The sequence below is a fragment of the Camelus ferus genome, chromosome 7, assembly GCF_009834535.1.
Source record: "Camelus ferus isolate YT-003-E chromosome 7, BCGSAC_Cfer_1.0, whole genome shotgun sequence".
In the NCBI taxonomy this organism is placed as follows: Eukaryota; Metazoa; Chordata; class Mammalia; order Artiodactyla; family Camelidae; genus Camelus; species Camelus ferus.
The window spans coordinates 70,612,721-70,629,222 of NC_045702.1; the positions used below are offsets into that span (position 1 = coordinate 70,612,721).

The 16,502-nt window shown below is 36.1% G+C and overlaps 1 protein-coding gene and 1 long non-coding RNA gene across 8 annotated transcripts in view; one reads left to right on the top strand and one right to left on the bottom strand.

The window, feature by feature from the left end:
• The window catches only part of HGF (hepatocyte growth factor), a 103,659-nt gene that overhangs the window by 49,685 nt on the left and 37,472 nt on the right, over positions 1 to 16,502 (top strand). For 6 of the 7 annotated variants that reach the window (XM_032484119.1, XM_032484120.1, XM_006194335.3 and 3 more), the window contains 3 exons: positions 2,814 to 2,956; positions 8,980 to 9,100; positions 10,495 to 10,613. In XM_032484119.1, the coding sequence (XP_032340010.1) occupies positions 2,814 to 2,956; positions 8,980 to 9,100; positions 10,495 to 10,613 (383 nt within the window). The remainder of the gene's footprint in view (positions 1 to 2,813; positions 2,957 to 8,979; positions 9,101 to 10,494; positions 10,614 to 16,502) is intronic. The other variant, XM_006194336.3, reaches the window with a different exon arrangement.
• LOC116665013 overlaps positions 5,985 to 16,502 on the bottom strand; it is a 39,397-nt gene continuing 28,879 nt past the window's right edge. Inside the window, exons 7-9 of the long non-coding RNA XR_004321592.1 lie at positions 16,017 to 16,154; positions 15,499 to 15,586; positions 5,985 to 6,430 (exon numbers count right to left, since the gene is read on the bottom strand). This is a non-coding gene — a long non-coding RNA (uncharacterized LOC116665013). The remainder of the gene's footprint in view (positions 6,431 to 15,498; positions 15,587 to 16,016; positions 16,155 to 16,502) is intronic.

A 16,502-nucleotide genomic window follows, 5' to 3' on the forward strand; every position in this document is an offset into this window, starting at 1 on the left:
AGAAAAGAAAAGGTGGCTAGCACCCAGACGATCTAATTTCTATTTCAAAGCATATTTGGATATAACTCAATTTTAAATATTTCTTCATTTATTCTCTAAAAATAAAGCCTTGCTCACAAGGACAAAGAACCAAAAATAGTATGTATGTGAATAAAAGTTTATTACAGAGCCTACTGACTGGCACAGGGCTTGTTTGTAATAGGTTCTCATAAACATGTGTTGAATGAACATGTAACTGCAAAGAGCAGGGCGAGGCTTCATCCTTTGGTCAAGTATGGGATACTAGAGAAAAGCAGACTAAAACCTCAGGACACAAAAGAAAACCACTTACTTTGGGTAAAGACTTATATATACCAAAGAATGAAGGGAAGAGGTGACCCAGACAGTGCTTTACCCTGCATGTCCTAAAAAGGAATTTGATATGCATTGATATGGAATTATGAAAAGCAGTGCACCTTTTCTTTTCAGTTTTCATTTTACTAGTCCAGTGAGAAAACTTTATTCATCTTTCAGCCATATCTAGTTTTGATTTCGACTTTATCTCTCTTCCTTCCTACTTGTATTTTTCCTACTAAACTGTTTACTGACTCATTCACTACTTCCTTCATAGCTCCTTTAGCTTTACGAATCCACTGGAAAGGTATATGTATGTGTTTCTGTGTGTGTGTGTAACAAAAATCTCTAAAACTGTGAATGTTTTATATGTGTGCATTTAACATGTGGTAAGTCATTATTTAGTTTTTAAGTAAACTTCATACATAAAGCGATGCAAAATAAAGGACCTTGTAATACTCTAATTCATTCCATTCATCTTATAAACAAAGAAGTTGAAAACCCAAAGAGTAAATAATTGTCTAAGGACTAGTCCAGTGACAATGGGGCAACAATGTAGATTACTGTGATTAACAATAATTTAATCATACTACTATACTATACCTAAGCTTTTTCAGAAAATAGAGTTACAGGGAAATTTAGGTAAATTTGATTAATGTACTGCTTTATGAGAAATGTATGGTAAAAAGTCAGTTTTGTTTTTATCACAAAATTGAGTATTTCATTATAAATTTACTAAAGTTAGAGAACTGGCAAAAATAAAAGGAGATAAATTTCAAGCAATGGCACAAACAAAAGGTATCTTGAATTATTCTTGAACAATAGGGCTAAAACTAAGATGAAAGATGACTAAGTTTTCCTTTGAAAATTAAACAGTGTTAGGAATTGTGAAATCATAAGCTTTGATTATATCATAATTTTTCTCAATCATATGGCCTAATGTCCAATTTTGGTTTGCCAAACTTAAAATGCTGGTGAAGTAAGGATATAAAAATCTTTCTTTAAACACATTTGGGAGTTTCATAAAGCTTATAATACTTAATAGATTCCTTGAAAATGCTTGGTTAGTAGTAAGTCTTTTAGAATACTCTTTTTTTTACTAACAATTTATATTTTCTGAAGACTTAACTCTGGTATATTTGGTGTCCGAATTAAATAATTTCGTTGCAGAATGTTGCTTGGTACCCAAGGCATGTCCATATTTATTTTGTGCCACAGCATAACGAAAAATGATTATTTCTTAACTAGAAGTTTCAATGGGTAGGAAACACATCTGAATGGTATTAACTGAGAAACTAAAATCCTTCGACTTCATTCTAATTTAAGAACCATTTAGAATTCAGAGATCAATAAAAGTAGAAATTAAGTTTTATAGGGAAAATTGAACTGATTATTAAAAACGTAACCAGATTTCACAAAAAAGTGCTTACTAATGTTTCCTACAGATGTATATTGTTTACTTATGATTTTTTGTGTGCAATCTAGGAGACACATGCAGCATCACTGAGGCCAATGCCACAAGCACTACAAAAGAATAAAAAAGGGCTTTGGAGTTTTCTGCTATTTTGTCGAAATACCTTATGCTGGGAACAAAATTATAACTAGGGCTTTAGAAATTTTAAATGAAGGTAATGTATTGCATTCTGCACTCAATGGCCAACTATTATGAACTAAACCTGAAAACACCAAGCCCCAGTCACAGTGAAAATTATTAATATTTTTAAAGAAAATAAGCAATTCTGTTTTCTACTACGACAGACTAAAGACTACTAAGTGGAATGTGTTTAGTAATAGGTAGCATGTACTAGGTGTCAGTTATTCTCTTATCTCTTTGAACTTCTCAAACAACCATATAAGGTGTAGATGTTTTAAGTTATGGTCTGCTCTGTGCACTGGTAAGCTAACAGGCTGAAAGAGGCTAAATTACCTGCTGGGGTCTCCAGTTAGAAAGACAGAAAGGTGACATTTGAGTCGAGGTTCAATTTGATTCTAGACCCTTTGTTCCTGTTACTTCATCAATCTGTTTCTCAATTGTGCAGGAAAAAGGGGGGCTATTCTCCATAAAAAAAGTAAAAAAAACAAACAAGTAATTATCTCAGATAAGCAGTGTAATAGAGAGATTTCAAGGTCAGGTTCAGTGTTTCTGCAGTTCTTTCCTAAGTGGCTTTCCTCAATCGCTTGATGCCTTTGAGTGGAACTTTGAAAGTGTCAATTAGGTTCTACGATAATTGACTCTTAGTAAATCCACAGATGAGTCATTGTTAATGATGTTGAATATGAGAATTCAGTTAGATAAATGTTTTATAAAAGTATTTTTAGACTGGATGGAAATGACAGAATTCAAGTAAATATAAGAAGGTCTGAGACAGAATAAAGAATTTCTCTATTTTCAGGAAAACATATCCACTAGTTAGTGAACTTAATAGGCCAAAAATAAGTTGCATGCTCTTATACTGTAATGATTATCATTTTAAAACTAGCTTTTTGCCTTCGAGCTATCGCGGTAAAGACCTACAGGAAAACTACTGTCGCAATCCTCGAGGGGAAGAAGGGGGACCTTGGTGTTTCACGAGCAATCCAGAGGTACGCTACGAAGTCTGTGACATTCCTCAGTGTTCAGAAGGTAAATGAACCTGAATGCCGTGTGGGGCGCTCTGCTCCCCCTTTGTGTAAAACTGCAACTCGCATTAAAGGTTAACAGAATTAATGAATACGATGTTCATTCAAATGCAACCATAGATTATTATTTCAGCATTTTTACAGGATGTTTTAAAAAATGATTATTAAAAACTGATTATCATCAGACTAATGCAAAATAATGGAGCGAGTTATCAGTTTGAATTTCAAAAGAGACTGAGTTACCTCTCTGGGGAGAGTAAAACTTTGGGCTTCCTCATCTACTGTTTTAAACTCACATACCTCAAAATCTGCTCCCATACATCACCTGAAAGGAGCCACATGACACTTGTCCTTTATGAGTCACTAATTTTCCTCATCCAGCACCTGCTTCTGCAGAAGTTTTCTCAAACCTATCCTGGAGTGGTGTGGCAAGGGTATACAAACCCAGAAGAGAATAAGGGAGCAGGTCACTGAAAGTTTGAGAGCCCCATGTGTGTTTTGGTGAATATGTGACTAAATCTGATACACAGACTGCAACTGAATACCATTCAGAATGGTATCCAAAAAGATCAGAACAGTAGATCCCAAGCTGTCTGGAAGGCAGACACTCTAAATCCATGTCTACGTTTCCACCTCCTCTCACAAGATAAAAAAGGGCACAGTCATTACTTTCACAGTGGAAATGGAATGACTGACAAGAAGGAAGAGTAACCATGTCAGCATTGTATGTAGTTTCATTTTTTTTTTTTTTTAAGTTACCTAGTTACTGAATAGTTGGCTTTTTAGTTTTGTCAGAAACTAAAGTTCTAAAAATCTAAATGAAACGGATTAAATTCTGATAAAAATTTAGTAGGATTTTTAAGTGGGGTGGGGGGACTGCTGGAATGCTGTCCAACTTTTATAGTAAGATATCTACCTATTTGTTATTAACCAAATATTCTTGAACTAATTCTTCCACAATATTCATTAAATATTAGGTTGATATTTATCACATGGAAAGGCCATTGTTAGCTAATTGTCATAGAGAAGGTGAATTTGTTTTCTGTTGTTAGTTAATTTAAAATTCTTGACTTCATGTGCTAGAGCCAGTTCCATCTGTTTGTAAATTCTTACTTTCCATTCCATATCATATTCTGTTCACTATAACTTCTTCATTGTTTTCTTTTCTTTTAAAAATAATAAACTGATCTGTGATAACGTAATGGATAAGTCTGTTTTGTATGAATAAGTCTGTATTTAATATTTGTGTTAAATTTACACATGGAAGAAAAACTCTACTTTTAGGGAACTCTCCAATATCACAGTTTTCTGAGGTTGAAAGTCATTGACAAGGAGTTTTGTTTGTTTGTTTGTTTGTTTATTTATTTATTTATTTGACCTGGGACAGTGTTTTCCAGGGAAAGGTAACTTGGTCAAACTTCAAACAGTGTAGCATTTATGTTACCTGCCTAGCACGTGGGAATGTGATTTTTCAACCTCTGGTGGTGAAGGTTGATAAGAACCTTCGTCAAAATACACTGGCATAGATTTGAACTAATAGGCAACATAGAATAAATGTGGTAGAAAAGAAGTGATTGGAAAAATTTCTGGTAATCCTTATGTCATCAAAATATATGTCTCTAATATTTTTTAATACTTTGTGGTCTCTGAGCCCCCTTAGAAAAGGACATAGCTCATTGATATCAATGGCACATGCTGCTAACAGTCACCTTGGCACTAAAGGTTGCAGATATCCTTCTTTTGGAAACAGGCAGAAGTCTGACATGGGTAGAAGAACGCTTCTGTGAGAAAAGTAACCAACACCTGCCTGTAGGCTCAACGTATTTCAGGGACTGTGAATTGAGCTGTGATATTTACATTTGCCCTAAAATGAATAAGGTTTTAACAGAATTTTAATGAATAGGATCTAAAATAAGAAGCATTCTCAATACATTAATAGAGAAAAACAGATCTACTTATAAAATGGATACTACCAAATATGCAAAATAATGTAGAAATGATATGTTCCTATTAAAATACAAATATAAGGGAAAAAACCCTCAAAATCCACAATATTCAATAGTATGGCAGGTGAAACACTTTTATCTATGGATATTATTTTATTAAATATCGAGTTCCAAAGGTTACGTTATTATGGATGAAACAGCAATGATCAAATCATTTTGTATATTTTAAAATTAAATAAGATAAATACCTTTGGTCAAACTTTGGACTATTCTTTTTGAAAAAACATGTAGAGCAGTACATATTTCTTTAAAATTTTCTAACTATATTAAAGTCTTTGCTAAATAATCATCTGAAATTCGTCCGCAATGTTGGTTCATTAAAAAAATACATCTGATACCCAAAGGTTAAAGTTATTTTCTTATAATTTAAACCTTTAAAATATATTTGCATTCCAAAAGAAAATTAATATTCACTTACCACATTCAGAGCCTTACATAGTTATGTAAAGAAATTATTATCATTAATGTTTAATTCAAAGATTATGGAAAACTCAAGTATATAAAGTTCGATTTCTTACTTTAACATTTGCTTGGGATTTAAAATATAGCAATTACTAGTCACTGCAACAGATTTTTTTCCCTGATTGTCAAACATTTGAGTAAATACACTTTATTAAGCCATAATCACTATTTTTCAAATACCTTAAACTTAAAATTCCAAATAATACTGCTATAACTCTATGTGTGTAATTCCATACTCTGTGTGGTAAAAGACTTTTACAACCAAAGACTTAAATAAAACTATAAATTTGGTAGACCATTCAACTTTTAAACATTCAGTTTTGCTGAAGAAATCACCAGCAGGGATTTGTCTGAGAGATATTTTCAAAATAGTTGTTTTAGTTTGTAAACTCAGATCACTTGTGGTTTTATGGTTGAGAAAAATGGAACACAATACTTTGTTAGTTTAATTGGTTTGTATGATGAGAAAGATGTTAAATTAACCCTACTTCTATTACAATTCATGTGTAGTTTTTATAGTTTTCTACTGTGATTTAGGCCAAAACTATAATTAGATGAAAATATTCTACTTATGAATAGAAACATTTATTTAGTTTGAGTTTATGTGATCTTGGATTGTTTGTTTTTTAAAGGGAAGAACTTGCTGGAATGGTTAAATAATACTCTGCCAGCAATAAGGTCAGAAGGAAATAGAGCAGGAAGTGCAATCCTCACCCTCTTGCATTGTTACATAGATCACGCTTCCACCTGATTCCTTGAGTAGGTGAACTTGCTTCCCACCTGTACTGCCTGATTATTTTTTTGGAAAACTTAGAAGATTTGTGGAATTCTTAAAGTGTGAAAAGTCAGTATGAGCTCAAAATTTACCTATCTGGAAGTAATTTTTACGACTAACCTGATGCTTTGATGCACAAACGGTTCATCCTTGGGTAAGATGGCCAAGCTCGTTGCTTTCCCACAGCCTCCTTTCCTCCAGCCTCTAATGGGTGAGAATCCAACAGGAGGGCAACCTGCTATTGGAAACAAGAGGGCAGAGGTAGTGAGGATGATATTGAAAAAGGCAGGGACATTGACTTTTTTTTTAAAAGTTTTGAATATTAGGCTATCTTAAAGTATGACCAGTTAGAGTATGTAGGAAACAAATTAAAATATATAGGACAAAAAGGCAATTAGGGAGAATGGTAAGAGCACTGGATTGTGCATCACAGGACCTATGTTCCTGGCACAGATTTGACATTTTCTGTTTTAGGTAAGTCCCTTAAAACTTCTGTGAGCCTTGTTTTCCTCACTATAAGGATCAAATGATTTCTTACATGTTAAAAATACTGAATAATCAAAGAATATATAACCATAATGTATTTAGTATCTAAGGCCTATCGCAGGATACATTTAATTCCCACCCCAACGATAACTTTCATTGCCTTCCAAAATCTAACATTATTCTTGTTAACTTTTACTATTTTTCAATCTCATTAGATCTGTACCTGCATTTGTAACTGTTACTTCACTTTATTATAAACACAGCACATTATTTCATGTTTCTGTACCATTTTATGTTATTTGACCCTTTAAAATTTACCCACATCTCATCCATCCTTCACATCCAAGTAAAATCTAGTCTCTCCTAAAAGCCATTACTGCCAAATGCTAAGAAGTTTCAGAACTGAATAAGTTGCTACGAAATTGCAATTCAATGTGAGATCCAAGGACCAGCAGCATCAGCATCCCCTGGGAGCTTGTTATTGATGCCCCAGTCCCGATTCACTGAATCAGAACCTGCCCCTTAACAAGATCTCAAAGTAACTTTTATGCACATTAAAGTTTGGAGAAGCATCAATTGATCACTCATGCTGGAAAAATAGTCATCTTATAGAATCACCTGTTTGATTTGTGTAGCTTTTTTCCTGCAAGAAAATTAAAAATTCTACAGTTTCTGGAGAAATATTTTGTAATGATGCCCCTAACACAGCTTCCCAGGAAATAACTTTATTCACTCTAATTAGAAAAGGATATACCCTTATAAACTGCATTAGCTGACAGAGACAAAATACGTATATTCTGATTCCTAAGCACTATTCAAGGTTAGAAATTGTACATGTGGATATGAGCGATCAAAGTATTCTACTTTTTTGCTTAACGCAAAGGAGCAAATGACAACGATAAATGTTGCATCATTTTCTGTAAAGATATCAAACCTTGCATTCTTTTTAAAATAGGAACTAAGTTAGTCTGTATCCCCACTCAGATGGAAAGCTGAAATGTGATAATGCACACCCTATGTGGAACTGACCGTGGCTAACCAGAGCACTTTTATCAATATGCTCTTGGACCCCTCTCATTTATAGTTCAGGTGCTTACTAACTGTTGTCTGGGGGAACCTCAGTATCAAGAGAGAGGAAGGGGAACTGGTTCCTTGTCTTAGTTCATAGATTAGCCTACACAAAAGGAAGCAGATGGATCAAGCCAAATGGTTTCTTGTTCCAGGGAGTTAATAGTTAATGTCCTTTTAGATTATAAAAATCAAAGGCTCAAAAGTGATGATTCTAATGATATATCCTAAATTACTACAAATACTCATTAGGCTAGATCCCGGTGGATAAAACTAAACACTGATCTTTTCCCACTTCAGCTAGTGTTAGATGATCAGTACTCACAAGATACAAATGATGTGTTTGGGGAAGTTTGCCGGATTCATAGGAAAGCCAAGCAATGATTTATTCCACAGGATGCCTGCTGTGCTACAAATCAACCTGTCCATTTGAGAAGTCTCCTTTTCAGCTAGCTGATGCGATTCAGAGTTTTCCGTATGACATGAGAGGGCAGCCAGGAAAGAACTATTAATTAAACTCACAGAATCATCAGTAAGATCCTGCATAATTAGAGGAGCTTATATATTTTAAAAACAGTGAGTACAAGAAGTTCAATACTAGGTCACGTTTCCATCCTAAGCAGATAAGAATGTAAGTCTGCCCAGTTGTTCAAGATGGATGTTCACTAATGGAAAGGAACCGTGATTTCATCTTAAAATAACTATATTCTTTGAATAGTACCAGATTTCTATTCGAAGCTGGTCTCTCAAATCTATCTGGTCCTGATCTTGGCATTAAATGTAGGAGTATGATGTATATTCATTTTAAATCGTGTATTTTCTTTGTATGTGTTGGAGGGTAAGTTGAGAGAGGCACACTGCGGTGCTGACCCAATAGATACTGATTTTAGACCCACAAAGGGAAAATCCTCAAGGGTGTAATTCGTATTTTCAGTTTCAGTAACCTTTTAGACAGTTATTACAAAATTAGAAAGGCAGCATCTCAGCTCTCTGGTGAATGTGTATGACACTAACTACAAAAACCCCACTGAACCTGTATGAAGAGTGCTGTAGGGAGGATTTTATGCCACTATAATGGACTTCAAGCCCTAAGTTAGAGATAAAATGCTATGTATGTTTTTCTAAAAATCTCTTTGCTAAACAGGTGATTTACTGTTCTTTAAGTGGAACAGTGGTGCTCTTGATTTTGCTGTCAGAAGCAATTAACTTGCCATGCTTTAATTTTATTAGTTGAATGCATGACCTGCAATGGGGAAAGTTATCGAGGTCCCATGGATCATACAGAATCAGGCAAGATTTGTCAGCGCTGGGATCATCAGACACCACACCGGCACAAATTCTTGCCAGAAAGGTAAAATACCACCAAATTACACTTCCAATGATTCTTTTTACAAACTGTTGTTTGCTCCATGACAAACTTCCATGAACATTCTTTTCTATGTTTTCCTGATAGTCTTGGGGCAAAGGGATTTATGATGAGGTATATGAGAATGCTGGCTACACCTTCAACTGGTCTTGACTGACAAGGTTCAGGATGGTCCTGAACACAGGATTATCAGTGGGTGCAAAAGGGAAGCAATAGTAGAAGCTTTTTCTTTCTCTTCCATAGCAGGAAAAAGACAAAAGCTCATTTAACAATGACCATTTTGACAAGCTCAAACAGGGGATGGAGACATTGTTGTTAAATAAAAGCCAATCTCTTTCCAGTACCACATCTTCAGTAACTTAGGTAAAGTGCGGTCAACGTGTGACACCATCACACAGGTCATGCCCATGGAAAGAGAATGAAAGGTGGAGCAAAGAATTCTTTGGCTGCTTAACTGTGGTGTATTTTGAAATTGCCAATCTCAACAAGTCAGGCAACCAAGTCTACTTTTCTCCTCAGGAGTAGGTTTTGAATTTAAATGGTTTAAAAATTACATCTACTTTGGCCCATTCATTTCCCAGGAACTATTTTAGTTGAGAAAAATAAATTTCTTTATTTTTATTATAGAAAATAAAACTACAAATAATTACAGAGGAAGGTTTATCCCCAACTTTCTTTGGCAATTGCTGCAAGGTCTTTTTTCTTTCTCCTTTCTCCTTTTGTTTGTTGCTTTTCTAGAAGAAACTAAAACTGCTTTATTTTTAAGTACATCTCTTGTCTTTTCAAGTGAGGGCAAAAGGGATATGGTAGTAATTAAAATCAAGCCACTGATTCAGGACCCTGTTAATTTAGAAAAGGGAGGCGGGGATAGAGAAAGTGGTGTGATGGAGTTTGTCTCTTGCTCTGGTGGAGGAGAGGGCATGACCTAGAGAAAAGCTCTAGTTCCAAAACTGAGCTATCACTAGTAACAGAGCTATTGAAACCTAACTTTCAGTTTGAACTTTCAGCCTATCTGAGAAGAGGACCTGTTTTCTTAACGAGCATTCTACATAGTATCATGTTTATGTAATCTGTCCTTAGTGGGCTTTGTGACAAGAGGATTCAGTTTGGGACCTCAGCTGGTGGACCGGCACCAAAAGGACCTAACTTACTAGCAAAGGGGATGGTACTCTATCCTTAGTAGCGTAGACGTTAACAGTGTTAGTAACATTAATAGATTCAGCAGTCAGTGATCAGCAGCCCCTGTAAGGCAAAACCTAAAAACCCTCGTTTCCTCAGCTAGTAGTATCCAAGCTAAGTCGAAAGTTATTTTGTGAGCAGAGGGCTGGGTGGTGTTTCCAGGCAGATTTACGTGACAGTTTTCTTGGTGTGGTTTGCAGATATCCCGACAAGGGCTTTGATGATAATTATTGCCGCAATCCTGATGGCAAGCCGAGGCCATGGTGCTATACTCTTGACCCTGACACCCCCTGGGAGTACTGTGCAATTAAAATGTGTGGTAAGTTGGGGTCAAATTTATTGCTTCCTTTTCCTCTCACAGACTGGATCTAAGCAGGCGATTATTAGTGGGACAGCTTAACAACTATTCTACTTGATGCTTTAACGTATATAGGTTTTAGTTAAGAATGTGTTACATAATCCTACTCAATCTTTTGCATTTTTAGAGACATTATTTGGAAAGAGCTATGTACACAGGTGCATACATACAAAACATTTACACTTATGGTAAAGGCCTAAACATTCTCATGTTATCAAGAAAAAGAAAAAAAGTCCACAGAGAAAGAAAAAGATCAGGGATTATGTGCACTCCCATGGTGTCATTAGGGCCATAAGAGCTAGGACCTTAGATTCTCACCTTCCAATCCTGTATCCTTTCCCTACTGATCCTCCCAGACATACCATGAGCCATAAACTGACTGTCAACCTTTTTTGGTGACTCACAGGGGCTGCAATGAAGAAAACTAAGTCTAGCAGAAGATTCTCAAAGACATCTTTAATCTCGTGTAGCTGATCTTAATCTCTCTAGCTGTCCTTGTACATAGCCAGCATTCTGTTTCAACCTGTCTTTTGCAGTCCTACAATCCTTCTATACACTGGCCTTTACCCACCTCTTCAGAATTTATGATAAAAGCTTCTTTTCTCACTTGCCTTGTGATATCCCTTTACATCTGTACCCTTCGTCCTCTCCTCCATGGTTAACTCACACATTTTTACTCTTCTCTAAAATAATCCTTGATAACAATTAGATGTGGACATGCTTTTCTTTCTATGTATACAGGTCTTATTTTTTTCAACTGGATCCTAAAATCCTTTCAGATCAGTAGAACTGCATAATCTGTATGGTGTAATCATGTCATAAATTGGCTTGCTAGTATAAAAATACGTGTATATATATATAGAGAGAGAAATGTAAAGACAGATAGTCTACATAAGATCAGGTGCCAGCACTTGGAATGCTGGACATACAATTAGGAGGCTATGGATAGGGATTTGCATATTTCTCTAGATTGGCAAGATGAGACTATTCCTTTGAACAAACCAAACGAACCTATTCAGCATTGTCTACACTAGGATACTGCCTAGGTAAATCTCTATCCACTTAGACCTGCTAATAAAAGGAAATGTTTTGGATAACTCAAATAAAACCCACAGAAAGGGGATGTGTCTGGCATATGTGAAATAACTGCAGAATCTGGAAGGCTCTCAACATGAACACAATGTTCCAAGGAAACTGAACCATCTGTTTGGTCCTTTAAAATAAAAGATGACTCCTGTGACAGTGTTTTCCTATATAGATTGGGTTAGTTCCACTCACTGACTTTTTAAATCTTGTTAATCTGTCCATCATTCTAGACCAGTTAGTTACAATGAACCAACTGTCTCCCTTTCATTTTTTGTGTTTTAAACACCCTTATAAATCATTTCTGGAATGAGACCAGTATAAACACAGACACACAAACACTCACATGCATACTCACATGTATATTCACCCTTCAACTGGCACACACAAAGCTGGTGATTTTAAAAAGACATAGGGGCCACTCTCACTCCCTTGTCTTCGGAGACAGCCTGAACTCTGTCTGTGGAGTGTGTATCTGCTTTTACTTTAACCTGAGCACCAAACCCCACACTTCGTGGCTCTTCTCTCGCCTTCTGAAACAGCCTACACTCTATGTGGTATGTATCTAAATAAATTTATCTTTACTCAAAAAAAAAAAATAAAAAGACATTGGGAGACAAAAGAAATAGAATGAATATGAAACTTCTAACTGCTAGATTTTTTCCCTCCTCTGTGCAGCGTTGGCTAATTAGCAACTAACATGCAATTCTGATGGCTTTATTAAACAGATGGTAGTATTTATAGAATGTTAATTCTAAGAAAATGGTGGCAGAATTTGAGAGCCAAACCTTTGATACAGTTGGCCCTTGAAAGACATGGTGATAAGAGGTGACACCAAGTTACTCTGTATCTGCAAATTCAGCCAACCGTGGCTCATGCAGTACTATAGCATTTACTATGGGAAAAACCAACAAACAGTGTGTAAGCGGACCCATGCAGTTCAAACCCATGTTGTTCAAGGGTCAACTGTAGTTAAGGTAAAAATATTTTGAGCTTCGGGAATATTCTTAAAATATTTCATTACAAAACAGGTTTTAGTTTGTAAACTTATAAATAGAGATTATACATTTGTTAAAATTAATTAAATAAAGTTGACCTTCAGGAATTTTGGGAAGCATAGGAGAGAATGTCTTCCAAATATTTTGGCTTACACATATGTAAAGCCCATACTGCAAAACCAAGAAACTTGGTGGTGGTTTCAATTGTATATTAGTTTTCTATTGCTGTGTAACAAATTATCAAAAAGTGGCTTAAAAATAACACACATTTGTTATCTCATGGTCTCTGTGGGTCAGGAGTCCATGCATGAGTCAGGTGGGTTCCCTGCTTAGGAACTCACTCAGCCACAGTCCTGATGCCCACCAGACCTACTATCTCATCAAAGACTTAGGGTCCCATTCCAAGTTCACAAATTGTTGGCAGAATCAGTTTCTTGTGGTGGTGGTGCTGAGGTCCTCAGCTCCTAGAGTCTGCCTGATGTTTCCTACCACATGACTTTCTCCACAATAATGCAGTTTACTTCTACAAGGTCGAAAGGTTAGCTTTCTGCTACTTTGAACCTTCTTTTAGAGAGCTCTCCTGATTAGGTCGATCCCACCTGGGGAACTCTCCCTTTCATTAACTTACTGTTAACTGATATACCTGCAAACTCTCTTCACTTTTGTTGTACAACGTGAGCTAATTACAGGAGTGGCTCTCATGTCATATTCACAATTTCTACCCACACTCAAGGGGAGGGTATTATACAGAGTGTATACCAGTGGGTGGGAATGTGGGGGCCATATTAGAATTCTGTTTACCACACACATGTTTACATGCACTGGTTGTAACAAAATATTAACAGTTTTGTAACAATTATTACAAAATATTGGCTATATTCCTGCATTGTACAAAACATCCTTGAGACTAAAATTCTTGTTTCCTTATATAATAACTGTATTACAAACTCATAATTTCTGACATTTATTTAACATCTACAGAAAGGTGCTTTTCCTCTACTATCAATAATTCTTATTTCAATTCTACAAAATGACTGTGATTAGGTAGGCCAGTGAAGAAAGACGTGCAAAGACATGGATAGGTGGATCAGCAATGCACTATTTAAGACATGGCAATTAGTTTGATGTGGGTAGGGATGGGATTAAAAACAGAGACATGGAAGAAGATAAGAAAAATAAGACTGATACGAGGCAGCTGAAGTAGGATCCAAGAGTAGCCCATCCAGATGCCTGAGAAAAACTAAAAAATTAAGCAGGGAGAATGGTTCTAATCTGATTTATGATCTAGAACAATAGCTTCCAAATTGGTGTCTGTGAAACTCTGGGGAGCGAAATACTATCCTAGGGGTCTATGAGCAGGGATAGGTTAAAGGGCTCAAATTCCAACTCCTTGTTTTCACATGAATTCTTTTCCAAAGTCTTCTGGAGATGCACATGTTCCCAAGGAGTCAGTCAAGTTCAACATCTTACCTTGCCATTGACAACTGCCCTTTCCTATTTTACTGAACAAAGGCAGACTGCCAGTCCTACCTGAGTATGAATGTGGTGCATTCTCACAGGGTGTAAAAATCTCAGAAACTCTGAACAAAGAGCCTTTTGAAAATACTGTATGTTCACAATGTTTATCATTTATATGATTATACAACTGATTTTAAAAGGCCAGTAAGAAATAATGGGAATGCAAACTAAAGCAGTAAGAGCAAGAATAACAAGGTGAAGAAGAAAGTGAGCAATAATAAGAGTTAGAATGCTCCCAAATACAATGACAGACTGGACGGAGTGGGAAATAAGGTAGGGAAAAAGTAAAGTCTGAAACATTTCCTGAGTTATTGGGTAGATGATGCATATTTAAGAGAAATATAAATTTGAAGAGAAAGACAGCAAGTTTGGTTGTACTGAGATGTAGGTGCTTCATGTCTGCACTCACAGCACACCTAAGTTCAGTCTTCCTAGGGTTATGTAAAGTCTAAGTAAATAGGGACAGCAAAAGCCTTGGGCATAGCAGCAATCCCAGGGAGCACAGAAAGAGCATAAAGAGGGCTGTTTGCCCCTTTTCTATAAAGTTCATTCAATAAACATTTACGGAGTAGCTCTTACACATCAAATGCCTTTCTAGATGCTGGGGATAGAAAAGCGAACAGAACAGACCAAGATCTATGATAAAACTGAAACCGCAGAATTTTGGCATGAACTAGCTAAGTAAAAGCTGACATTGCCGTGACATTGTGGTGTTCACACCTTTCAGAGCCAAGGTTTTGAATACTGTTCTCAGTTCCTTTTATCTGTTTAAAAGATGACTATACTACAAATTTGTACTTGTCACCATGCTTCCAATCGTCTAATCTTACAAGCAGTGTATCACTGAAAGTGAAGGATGACAAATGTGTACCATGGTGTTCCAGGACAGGCCTTCTCGGTCCTCCTTCAGACCACATTCCTCAGAGGGTGATGGCTACCCAAATGGCAGCAGCCCACACATGTTCTGGCTATATAACTTTTAACAGACTTCCAGGTATATGGAATTTTAAGACACTGCAAGCACATAGCAAAATTGGAAGTCCCATACAGTGCTTGAATGAAGTGCTAACTTTCTTATGTTCTTTCCCTATAATAGTAACTTTGTATTCTGAATACCAGCTCATTGGATGTTAACAAACACATTTTAAAAGAAAAATAACTCTTCTTTTCAGAAAAATAGGGAGAACAATGACATTGTTTTAGACTTTCTGTAAAGTTAAGTTTTTTGCAAATTTCTTTAACATTACCTTAATTAGGAGACAATGGCTGAGTGTGTCATATTTGCTGCTGCATTCCGTCTTGGATATCATACATCAAACGCATCTAGAAATTCCACTGTATAAAGAACAAATAACATCTGATTATTGTTATGAAAACAGTTTTGATCTTCTAGGTCCCGGACCAGAACCCCAGGTATCCCTCTGAGAACAACTTTTTTGCTTCATGTCAGACATGTAAGGCTGATGTCCCACTAAAGCACAGTAACTAGGATATACCTCTTGGCTGTTCCAATGGTTCTCTATCTTTCACCATCAACAAATCAGTTGGTTTTGAGATATCTATCATTTATTATCTTTCTCTCTGATTTTCTTCATTTAACCTATAGGATGGTCTAATCTACTTTTTAAACTCTCGTCTGCATGATTGGTACCACCATTTACACAGTTTAAAATCCAAAAGCCTAGGGTAATCCCAAACATGCCCTTTCCTTCAGTTTTCATGTTTGATCCATCATTAAGAACTGTCAATTCCATTTTGTGCATACCTCTCAAATCTCCATTTCACTTTATCACTGTCTCCTTTATCCAAGACAACAGTATTTTTCGTCGTGAATATTTGGATGGCCTTCTGAGTGGAGTTGGATCCAGATTCATTAGTTTTCTTCTCCAATCCCTTCTCCACACTGCAAATAGAATGATATTTTTAAAGGTCTGAGTGTATGCCTAGCAGACCACACACACACACACACTCCAGTTTAAAACTTTTCAATGATTTTCTTTGATCTTAGGACAAACACAAAGTAAAACTATCTTTTACTCCTCCACCCATATCTCTAACTCATATACATTTCTCTCCGTGCTCTCTATTCCAGCCAGAATAGTTTTCTTCCTATACCTCATATTTTCCATATTCTCATTATAGTTCCTTCACCTCTGCCATCTCCTCTACCCTGAAAATTCTTCTCTTTCTTCTTCATCTAGTTCTGGCTATATAACTTTTACTGGCTATATACCCATTGTTCAAATTTCAA